The sequence below is a fragment of the Acinonyx jubatus genome, chromosome D1, assembly GCF_027475565.1.
Source record: "Acinonyx jubatus isolate Ajub_Pintada_27869175 chromosome D1, VMU_Ajub_asm_v1.0, whole genome shotgun sequence".
Lineage (NCBI taxonomy): Eukaryota > Metazoa > Chordata > Mammalia > Carnivora > Felidae > Acinonyx > Acinonyx jubatus.
In genome coordinates, this window is record NC_069390.1 from 46,271,730 (window position 1) to 46,283,959 (window position 12,230).

Below are 12,230 nucleotides of genomic sequence, written 5' to 3' on the forward strand. Positions count from 1 at the left end.
TCAGTGTCAAAAGTCACCAGGACCACTCTACATCCTTACTACTCAACAGGTACTGACTGAGAGCCTACTCAGAACCAGGTGCTAAGATCTGCTGTGGGGCTGCCAGGTTGAGCCAGATAGGGTCCCTACCCTGGGCGCATCACAGCCTCATGAGAGATACACATTAAACCCAGCACCCACCAAAGCAGTCAACCCAACGTCAGAACGGTGATGGGAGCCCCAGAGAACACTCAGCTGCATGGGAATTGGCTCTCAGAGATCAGAGTTTATCAGGTGATCAGAAGGAACAGGAAAGGGCATTCTGAGCCAGGGCAGAGGGAGAGAGGTGAGAAAAAGGGCTGGCACATAGAGGAAACTGCAAGTAATTCACAGCGCCTGGAAGGCAAGGTGAATTTGAACAAGCGTGTGGAAATGAAGCTGAAGATTATTTTGTTCGGCAAAAATTTTGAGTTCCTACTGCACCAGGCCCTACCTGCATGAGTACCAGGAGACCATGGTACATAAGATAAAGCTAAGTCCCTCCCTCACAGAATTTATGTGCGGATCCACCCTGCTCCCCCGTCCTCAGAGCCCACTTCCAGTGGGAAACTGCATTTGACAGAACACATTTGGCACCATTACTGGAAAAACAGAACCACTGCGTATTTCTCTCTCAACAGACCAGTACTCCTTAATTAAATGGGTTACTTAAGCATTATAAAAGAGGCTGAACACTCAGTTCACTGGGGAAAGAGGCAGGTTGGGAGCAAAGAAAGCGGAAAGGAAGTATGTTCCCCACTTCTCAAGCAAGGCTGTAAGGTCCACTAATCAATCATTCCTGGCCTGGTCAAATCTCAGGCTCTGACCAGTCAGAAGACCTGTTTCTCCAGTAAAGATGAGCTGGTGAGGGGATGAAGAGGCATGCTGTCATGGGGAAGGGGCAGAGCATTTCTCCCCAGTGCTTTTTTGCTCTCCTAGCTTGGCCCCTAATGACCGCTGTGTGCTTTTCTGAATGGTCACACACACTTTCACGCACTCTTGATCTTGTCAAGTATTCTTGTTTCTAAAAGCAGACTTTTGAAAATTAACACCAGAAATCAGGTGGCCACATAGCACCCTTCTTCCCCACAGGAATGGCACTGAAGGAGCACCTTTGATAACATGTACTCCTAGTCTAGATGGCTATAAGCTTTATTTGGGCTATGAACTCCTTTGAAACCTGATAAAAAAAATATTTTACTAGGCCCCTAGAAAACTATACATTCCACAAAATTTTGCTTTTAAAAATGTAAATTGCCTTATAAGGCTTCTGACTGCTAATGACTTGTTTTTCAAAAATTACACAGACTTTAGATGCAATAGTTTTATTTAGCAAATAAAAAAAAGCTGCTTCAGATTATCTTCTATTCCATATACTCTAGACTACAATTTGTTAAGTCACAAGTGCAAAAGAGCTGGTTAGGGTCTTGATGCTAAACAAAGGGACAGAATTCAGCAGGAGAACTAGAGTAGCCAATTGCAAAGGAAATACTAGCAAATGAACCAGAATAAATGATTTTATTGTATTCCATACATTCACAGGTCACTTCCAGATTTAGCAACAACACTGATTAGCCATGCTCAGATTCTGTGTACTCATTTAGCTTCGACCATGTAGTAAGTTTTAGCTCTCTCCTGGCCTAGAGAAGGACCACACCACCATTCCTGTGTAGCCTGGCAACAATTTTTTTAGCTGTGGCAGAGCCTCACGGCCCCCTCCCCCACCATTTTCTCAGAATCTCTAAGTACTTCCCATCCGTTATGAAACAGATCACCAAGTACTCTAGTGCAGGGCTCCTTTGCTCTTTTTATCTCATCGTAGCTATTACCCCTTACTTATACCTTGGTTTGACAGGTGGACTTTGAACTAGCAAGCTTCTACAGACCAGCCAGACACAGCACAGTCCTGAAACCATAGCTTCTGCTTCTCTGACCAGAATGCACTCCTCACCTTCAGCACCTGCTTCAGATATGTAGGTACTTGGTTCTCCCACGGCATGCCTGGTTGATGCAAACCCATCTCTCCCATGGTAGCAGCTCTTCAAAATCCTTGTGCGACCTCTGAGGAACGGGGTCACGATTTATTGCATGTGGTCTGTGTCCACCTCAGGAGATTCAGCAGATGAGTGATCACTAGGCCCCGCTGCCCTGTGCTTGGGCAACTGATCCACACAGTGTTCTGCCTCTTGGCTCCTGCCTCAAGTGATTCTCTGAATCTGAGGGAGGTGGATCACATTAACCGCCCTCGCATAAATTACTGCGCCCATCACCACAAACTGAGTTTGAACAATTCGTCGCTCCCTTTACTGAAATGGTCAAAGTGCAACACCGTGCTCTCACTCTATCAGGCACTGAAAAGCAGGAAGCTTCAACTTTTTTTCTATAATGAGATCTATTTTCTTCACTCTTGGTATTTGTAGTATGCCTGTAATCAGCAGCAGCAAACAAAACAAAAAGCAGGGCAGAAGGCACAGAATGAGGAGCAGGTGTGAGAACTTTACCGTTGACTCTTAAAGGAACACGAAACCAAACCAAACCAAGCCCAAAGCCTGTTTTGTTGACAACTGGCCTCTCCTGCTCCATAGAGTCAGTCCTCAAACGCAGAAACTCGATTTATTAACCCCTAAATTCCAAGTAAGTAGGCCTGTATCAGAACCAAAGAGTTGTCATGTCACACCAGAAAATCCAAGTGATTGGAAAGACAATTCACTGCATATGCTTCCAAGAAGCAGAGGAGACTATGAGAACGCCAACCCCCTAACGCAGACTCAGAACAGTACTTAGATGAAATTTAGCAGAATGCACACAGTTTACATGGAATAAAAATTAGCCAGAAAAATACCTTAGAAAAGATTTTTCCCCCCTGTGGATTCCAAGAAACTTTAAAGATATTATGGAATTCTCAATCATTATATTCAAACTACAAAGCCAACATCTGCTAATACTATTTTCTAATTATATCTTTCTTAAAAGGAAATAAGGTAAAAATCTGATTTTGAAATATTGACAGGATCCTCCAAAGTATTAACATCTTTTCATCTGAGAACTTTACTGTAAACGTATCTTACAGAAAGAATTATTCAATACTCATTACAAAATATTAAAGAAAATAAATCTATTCTTAACCCAGACTCTTCATCCACAAAAATTTAATGACTAAAATAACACAACAGAATGAACAAATGTTTTATTGGCATGTTCATCGTTGTAAACAGCATCTGGCATGAAAAAGTTTTACCAAAACCTTTTTAATTGATTTTTATAAATTAGATGGCATTTTCAAAATTTATGTAGAATTGTGTTCATTGAAGTCATATTTAGCAAAGCAAAAACTTGCCCATTCTAATAGACTTTGCAATGAAATCATGTTGACTACATCAGCCTGTGCTATGACCTGACTTACTAGCAAGTTTTTTTCAACACGATGTTAAGACGCTTTCGCAAAGTTAAACTACATGTAACTACAAATCAACTCCAAAAATTAAAGTGGGACTTACAAGGGTTCGAGAAGATTCAAACTTGAAGTAAATCTTCAAAAGTAAATGTACAAAGGAAAAAACTGAAGCCGCTGAACAGAAAAACCTCATTAACAAGGGCAAATACAATTGTATGGGACCCAGCACTGAGGAACCTCACTGAGGATTACATGTACATAGACTGCTATACTCCTCAATGTACACAAATGTACATCATGAATGGTACGTGAAAAGAATAACCATGGGAAATAGTTGAACTGCAATTATGATAACTCAATAGGATCAATTTTATTTACATGCTGAATGAACGAGTGAACCATATTCTCTACATCCATAACTTAAGTACAATCAGTTATAATTACAATATTGCAGCAATTTGAGCTGCTACTTGCTGGGAGCGGTCTAAGGGAAATGTTTTGATGTTCCAGAATAATGTTTTAATACTTTGCAAAAAATGAAACAAAATAAAAACACAACTTCACAATTCTTTACTGGGTTATGGCTGGTTCTAAGAATTTCTCTCTTCAGCTCCTATTTTTGCTTCTTTCCAAGAGTCAACACACAGTTGCATTTACTTCCAAATTGTCAATGAGGTAATGTGTGTATCAGTGAAATAAACAGAAAATTCATTCATTCATGGCCTTTGCACAGCTTTTATTATGAAGCTATGAGCATCCTGTTTGAGGCTAGTTTTACTAGCGGCTATGTGCACATTTGTCCGCAATAAAAGAAGTGTACTCATTCCCCTTCCCCCTTTCCTAGTAGCAGGTTTCGCTTTTCGTTTTTTGTTTTTATTTTTTTGCACATCCCTTTTCACTTTACAGTACATTTGACTATAGTGCACAACATGATTCCAAGTCAAAACAGTGGCCCATTGGGCACTGAGCTTCTGATTGGTGAAGGGCAGTCCAATCAGTGCTGGTGTCACTGGGTTACCCCTAACCATGTCCGGCCATAACGGCACTACACAGTCGCAGTGAACCATCTAATTAAAACCAAAAATCCCCCAGGGAAAATGCTACACTAGCAGAGTCAGTCTTGAGTCAGATCTTTATTTGGTGCTCCATCCAGATATATTTTTAGTGCTTTCTCTTTCCGAGGTGAGTACGTTACACGATGTCCCGTCTTCTGCAGTCGACTGCTTTCTTTTTTCATCAGTTCATTTCTTTGCTCGTCTGTTAACTCCATTAATTCTTCTGTTTTATCCCTACATTTAAAATATTAATTACATATTAGATTGGTATAGCCATCTGCCTCTAGTAACTTACGCTTGAATGTTATAATGCTCCTTGGTAAGAAAATGAAATCTGATTGTCACTGGTGAAGTTAAATAATCTCATACTAAGATGTCCTGGATGGCAAATGTGTTCATTATACTAACACAGCAATGACTTCTAAAAATGGTACAGAAAAATTCCCATGCTATTGTAAGTGTAATAACAGCCACCACTGATTGAACATTTATATATAACATGTACTATGGACAGTTTTGTTAAATGCAGTAGTCCTTGTTCTCAGAAAATCCTGCAAGGCTGACATCACTGTCACCATTTCACAGATGACCAGGAGTTAGGTAAGTAACAAAGCCTAGTCAGAACTCTTATCTGCCAGGCATCAATGACTATTCTTTTTCCTCCGTATTTGTGCTGGCTCACACAGTAGCCACTTGCTACACGTGCCTACTGAAAGCTTGAGACCTACTGGAAGCGTAACATACACTATTTCTAAGAATTACTGTAAGAAAAAGAATGTAAAATATCTCATGAACAATTTTTGATATTGACTACATGTTGTGATAACATTCTGGATATAATGGGTTAAAATATTTTATTAAAATTAATTTCACCGGTTTCTTTTTACTTTTTTAAGTGTGGCTACTAGAAAAATTCAAAATGTAATGTGTGGCTCTTGTACTAAGTACTGGTCAGGGCTGCTTTATACCATAAAAAAAGTAAAGGTATTTATGGAAAACAAGATACTTATGGACAACAAAAATGTTACATCACTATGAATAACAAATACACTGTAAAGATACCTATAAAATATGACGGCACCATCATCACAAATATAAAGAGGCCAGACATTTAGGGTAGAAACTTTAGGATTCCAGTCCAAATCCTGATGAATATCAAGGACAGAAATATCGCAGGGAAAAGTTCCTCTACCCTAAGGAAAAAATAAATGAATGAATAAATCATGCTGACAGCCATGTTTATTGAGCACCAGTACCCAAAGGCAAACACTCTCAAGACTTTACCTTAGCAAATTCAATATCTTCCAAAGGAATTCCACTGATTTCACAAAGCTGTAAAAGGAAACATTTTATATGAGTTTATTTAAAAAATAAATTTGCTTAAATAAGTTATCAACCTTTAACCCACACAGAAATAGCTTGATGTTTTCAAAGATGGAATAAATGTTTGATATAAGAAATTAGAAAAAAAAAAAGCAGAAAGTGAAATCGTCTCTTGTCCACCCTGCAAATACCATGTCCCAGAAATGCCAACTTAGTATATTCCTCCTAGACCTTTTCCTATGCACACATATAAACTACATCACATATATCTAAAATGCACAAAATTATATTTATGAAACCTCTCTATATAATACTTTTATATAGCCTATATATAAGAATAGGACACAGAATAACCTCATGATCTTCAACAGCTGAACAATATACCATTTTATTCCCTACCAATGGTCACTGAGCCTATTTTTAATTTTTCTAGTTACAATGCTATACTATATATACCTTCATGAACATCCTTTCATATTTCTGCAAATATTTCTTGAGAATGAATTCTTAGATGTGGACTTGCACATCTGAAAAGCTGATAATGCCAAAGTGAAGCCTGAAACAGTGATGTCAATTTAGCCACCTATCAAAGCTGTATGAGGGGCGCCTGTGTGCCTCGGTGGATTAAGCGTCCAGCTTTTGATTTCAGCTCAAGTCATGATCTCACGGTTCATGCGTATGAGCCCCACATTGGGCTCTGTGCTAACAGTGCAGAGCTTGCTTGGGATTCCCTCTCTCCCTCTCTCTGTGTACCTGCCCTACTCATGTGAACGCATGTGCATGCACTCTCAAAAACATATAGACATTAAAAGAAAAAAAAAAGCCGTGTGATCTTGCCTGTTTTCCCAAACTGACAACTCAAGGCATTTTATTTCCTACACTTCCAGCATTTTAAGAGGAAAAGAATGCTGTTACTGTTTTAACTTGTATTTATTCTTCAATGAATTGCCTATTCAAGTTCTTTGCCTACTTTAAAATTAGATTATTCACCTTTTTCTTATTAATGCAGTAGCTCCATATAAATACGGACCATAATGCTTCATATCTGTTTCAAATATTTTTCCCCTTCCTTGTTTTTTATCTTTGTTTATCGGTTGTTTATTAAAAAAAGAAGAAGAAGAAATTGGAGGGACGCCTGGATAGCTTAGTCAGTTGAGTGTCTGACTCTTGATTTCGGCTCAGGTCATGATCCCAGGGTCATGGAACAGAGCCCTACATTGGGCTCCATGCCCCGTGAAAGATTCTTTCTTTCTCTCTCTCCCTTTGCCTCTCTTCTCCACTCATGCTCTCTCTCTCTAAAATAAACATTTGTTAAATTAAAAAAGAAGAATTGGAGAGGAGGCTGTCTGGAAGGTTTATACTTTTATGTGGTCTTTTCCTTTTTAGTTTCTGGTATTATGCTTACAAAGATCTTTCTGTCTCTAGAACATAAAAATATTTTCAACCTTTTCATCTAGTACACTTAACATTTTATTGTATTTTTATATAAATTTAATATATTTAGAATTTATTTTTGCATTTGGTATGAATTATGGAAACAAAGTGTTTTTAAGATGCCAATTATCCTAGTACTGCTTATGAATAATTCACCCATTCCCCAGAGAGCCACAGAATTCCAACCTTTAAATTGAAAAATGCAAAAGAGAGCTTCATATAGATCCTTTATTCAATTCCATGCATTTTAAAAAGCGTTTGGCTTTTTAAAATATATACAGCAATTTACTCTAGTAACTCCTAACTAATGTTAATTACTCAGGACAAACTTGATTCAAGTAACTAAAAGCGAGGGGTCCACTTCTGGATGGCCAAAAGCCAATGTAATTTTTCAAAGCATCAGGAGCCTAAGGAAACAAGGAGAGTGTGTGACAAGGTGTCACAAGGTATGAAAGAGACAAAGAAAGAAAGGTTGACACGTGACTATTTGGCACTTGCTTCCTAGGTTATCTCTTATGCAACACGGAGAAAAACACATATTAGTTCAATTTATTTCAAATGAACTTACCTTCTCTCGCAGCTCATCAACACTACTGCTTTCCAACACAACCTCCTGGAAGGGATCCAGCTTCATTTCCGAAGGCCTCCACCGTCTTGACAAAACCGCAAGCTGGGACATGGATTTCATCTTCTCCACCCCTATGAAGATGCAAGATTAAATCATCTTTCTCTTTTCTCTAGAGGCCCATAATTTGACTTTTCCTGTATGGCCTGACTAAACAAGATTTACTTCAAGTGTTCTGCTTAGAAAGTGCACATAAAAGATCCCACTTATCCCAGCAAGTTTTTGAGAATAGAATATTTCCTCTCTTCCCTCCAGTCTCTGAAGGTAATTCTTTACTCTTTTGCAAGCTCTCCTTCTACCAGGACTCCTAATTTCACTCCTTCCTGAGTCCTGCTGGACACTGCTCTATCAACTACTCTTTTCTCTGGATTGCCAATCTTTGCTTCTCTACTGGCTACCACCCCCACAATCTAACATCATCATGATCAAATCATCTTCACTTTATCTTCTTCTTTCACTCCGGCTCACACTAATCCCTCTCTTCTCTTTTACTCAAACCTTATTGATTCTTCAAAACCGGCTCAATTGTTACCTTTCTCTCTGGTGTACACGAGAGCAAACTGTACTGATTTGGTCCTTAAGTACCTATGATTTTGGAATTACAGGTTTGCAGAAATTGTGGAATTTCTGGTTTTCTTATAGACTGAGCATTTGGAGTGCAATCACTAGTTCTTATTCATTTTTGTAGCACCAGAGATTAGCAGTGTCTGGCAATTTACAGGTCAATAAATGTTTCTTAGATTTAATCACATGATTTCACATGATTTATTTCTCACTCAACTACTTTGAAGCTAACATATATACTGAAATGATACTGACACAGATACCCACCATCCAGTAACATCTCCCGGCTAACCCATCTCTGCTAATACATACTCAATCCTCCCTAACAAGGGGAATTTCTCTGTCCTTCGCCATCCCTTCTTGGTCTACTCAGACACACTGGTTATTCTCTAAGGCCCCAGACACTCACAGAAGGAATCACAATCTGGAACACTTGCCTCCACATCATAGTAGATAGTGTCCTGGCTGTCCCTGACTCCCCTATTAACTTGTCAAATAATCATAGTTTTAACAATTGAAATTTAAACCAAATCAGATCGTAAATAGCATGAAATAGGTGAGGTGTTAGTATTATTGAACCCTTGGAAAACTATCATAATCTTATGATGTTTTAATTTCTAAGGGGAAAAAAAGGAAAATCAAAATCTTTCTAGGCAACAGCAGTCACAAAAGGACACAGAACTAGTTGTTTCCCTTGATATGATCACCCCAAAGCCAACTTTTCTCCCATTACCTCCTCCAAAAAACAATACTTTAAATGTTCCCATGTAGATCATTAAAAGCAGGAGGTGTGACAAACACAGGTCCTCTTCTGGGTCACTTTTACAGGTTGAACTGTGTCTCCTCAAAAAGACATTTAAAGTCCTATACCCTAGTACCTCAGAATATGACCTAATTAGGAAATAGGGTTGTTACAGTGGTAATCAAGCTAAAATGAGATCATTAGGGTGACTCTAATCCAACAGGGCTAGTGTCCTTATAATATGGGGAAATGTGGAAGCAGACACACAAGCATACACAGACGCACATCTCACATCATGTTCAGATGAAAACAGAGATCAGGATGATGCATTTAACAAGCCAAGGAACGTCAAAGACTGCCAATCAACCACTAGAAGCTAGGGGAGGGCCATGAACAAATTTTCCCTCACAGCCCTCAGAAGGAAGCAAGCCTGCCAACACCCTGACTTCAGACTTGCAGCCTCCAGACTGTGAGACAACACATTTCTATTGTTGAAACCATCCAGTTTGTGGTACTTGGTCATTGTTCTCAAAATCCCTGGTAAATTATCAATACCACATCCTCAAAACAAAATCAGCCATAATGAAAAAAGAAACTAAATAACAAACACAGGTAAGAAAATGTTAGCAGAGTTTCCTGTAAAAAGTACTATAAATGCAAACTTGGAAACTGTCAACTTCCTGTAAGGAGAAATTAATATTCTCAAAATTAAAGAAATATTTAAAAGGCAAATGAAACCCAGAGTAAAGATGGAAGAAAACTTGTTCTTTGATAAAAACTATAGGCTTCTATTAGTTCCAGAGCATTTCTAACTGATAGTTCCCCACAAAAATATGGATGATACCATCAAGAACTTCAAGGAAAACCTCCCAGTTGCTGGAGATATTAATGTCTTCTTCATAAATATGATAATCCAGAAAGACAGTGCCAGGGTTCTTCCATGTTTTTTTCCTTAGACGAAATCTACAAATGTGATAAGACATTTTAAACTACTATTACTTCAGATTGTTAACCTAAAAACAACAACATGAATCTGACATCGATGAATAATGAACTATATTTACATATAAAAGCCAAGGGATTATTCATTAAAATTTTGGGAAAATAGGAGGTGCCTGGGTGGCTCAGTCAGTTAAGCGTCCGACTTTGGCTCAGGTCATGATCTCGCAGTCCATGGGTTTGAGCCCCACATTGGGCTCTGTGCTGACAGCTCAGAGCCTGGATCCTGCTTCTGATTCTCTGTCTCCCTCTCTCTGCCCCTTCCCCCGATCACACTTTTTCCTCTCTCTCAAAAATAAATAAACATAAAAAAATTTTTTTTTAATTTGGGGGAAACTATAATGAAATGTTCCCCCAATTTCAAATTTAGTATCCTACAGAGGAAGTGCAAACAAATTCTAATACTTTTGCTTACTTCTATTAATCTGTAGTATTAAAATTCTTAGTAGAGGAATTCTTTAATTCTGGTTTTAGAAAATCATACCAATCCATATCAACAGACCACACAAGATTTCCTCTAATTGCTGATGACACTGTAATTTTACTTTACCTGTCAGTACTGAGCTCTAAACCACACTGCTCCCTGAGTTGAGGAATTAATTCCTCTTTTGATTGCCGTACTGTCATTCCTTTAGCAAACACAGCATCTAGCAGAAACTTGCATGGCTAGGAATACAAACAAAACAATCAGAGAGCTGAATTACACATTCAATAAGGGTACACAAGACATTTTATTTGCACTGTATAGTATGACAATTATAGGACTGAGTTTAGAGCTGATCTTCCTAGGTTCAAATCTTGGCTCCACTACTTACTAAGTAAGCTATCTTGGGCAAGTTTACTTAACCTTTCTGGGCCTCCTTTTTAATTTTTTTTAATAATTATTATTTTTTTTATTTGAGAGAGAGAGAGAGAATATGAGCAGGGGAGAGGGGCAGGTGCCCCCGGGCCTCCTTTTTTTCATCTGTAAACCGGGGGTAGTGTCTTCCTCACAGAGTCATTGTGAAGATTAAATACCACATTCATATTTCTCTCCTTATAATAAAGTGATCGCAATTTTGAAAGTAAAAATCACTTTTATGGATTAAAATGAGGGAACTGCATACTACTTCTCCAAATATGTTCATTCATTGTCTCAGAAGGGACATTTTATCTACAAACCCCAAATGCAGATGAAACATTCACATATAAGAGATATGATGGGTTGGGGCACCTGGGTGGCTCAGTCAGTTAAGCGTCTGGCTCTTGATTTCGGCTCAGGTCATGATCTCATAGTTCGTGGATTTGAGCCCCACATTCGGCTCTGTGTTGACAATGCGGAGCCTGCTTAGAATTCTCTCTCTGCCCCTCCCCTACTCGTTCTCTCTCTCTCTCTCTCTCAGAAGAAATAAAGGAGACATGATGGGTGCTCAATAAACTCTCTGTTGGACAAATGAAGGCGTTTTATGAAAAATTTCTCCCTTTTCAGCAGTCCATCTTTATCTGTGATTTCCCCTTCTGAACATTCAGTTACTTGCAGTTAGCCAACTGGGGTCCGGAAACAAATGATCCTTCTGCCAAATTATCAGAAGATCAGTAGTAACCCAATGCTATGTCACAGTGCCTATGTCATTCCCCTTACTGCATCTCATCACACGCACATGTTATCATCTTACGTCATCACAAGAAATGTAAATATAATACAATGAGATTTTTTGAGAGAGACCACATTCACATAATTTTTACTACAGTGTACTGTTGTAACTGTTGTATTTCATTTCTGGCAACAGTTAATCTCTTACCTAGCCAAATGTGTAAGTTAAACTTTATTAAGGTATACATGTCTAGGTAAGAGCATAGTGTATATGTAGGGAGTGGCACGGCACTATCCTCGGTTTCAGGCATTCACTGGGCAGAGGGTGGGGGGCAGGGGGGTCTTGGACACATCCCCTATGGATAAGAAGGGGGGAATACGGTCTTTGCTATTTAGTTTGCACATTTGTCTAGGTCCTCACTAAGATGTTATAAACATCCCCAAAACAGGGACTTTGCCTTTTTCTTCTGGGCATTTGTCTGGCATCTGTTACATGACCTTGG

The 12,230-nt window shown here is 38.8% G+C and overlaps 1 protein-coding gene across 2 annotated transcripts in view; it reads right to left on the reverse strand.

Moving 5' to 3' along the window:
* Nucleotides 1-1,517: 1,517 nt before the first annotated feature.
* USP47 (ubiquitin specific peptidase 47) overlaps nt 1,518-12,230 on the reverse strand; it is a 108,066-nt gene continuing 97,353 nt past the window's right edge. For both annotated transcript variants that reach the window (XM_015068720.3, XM_015068719.3), the window contains 6 exons: nt 10,705-10,820; nt 10,000-10,118; nt 7,793-7,923; nt 5,752-5,799; nt 5,530-5,660; nt 1,518-4,701 (listed from right to left, as the gene is read on the reverse strand). In XM_015068720.3, the coding sequence (XP_014924206.1) occupies nt 4,527-4,701; nt 5,530-5,660; nt 5,752-5,799; nt 7,793-7,923; nt 10,000-10,118; nt 10,705-10,820 (720 nt within the window). In that variant the 3' untranslated portion in view covers nt 1,518-4,526. The remainder of the gene's footprint in view (nt 4,702-5,529; nt 5,661-5,751; nt 5,800-7,792; nt 7,924-9,999; nt 10,119-10,704; nt 10,821-12,230) is intronic.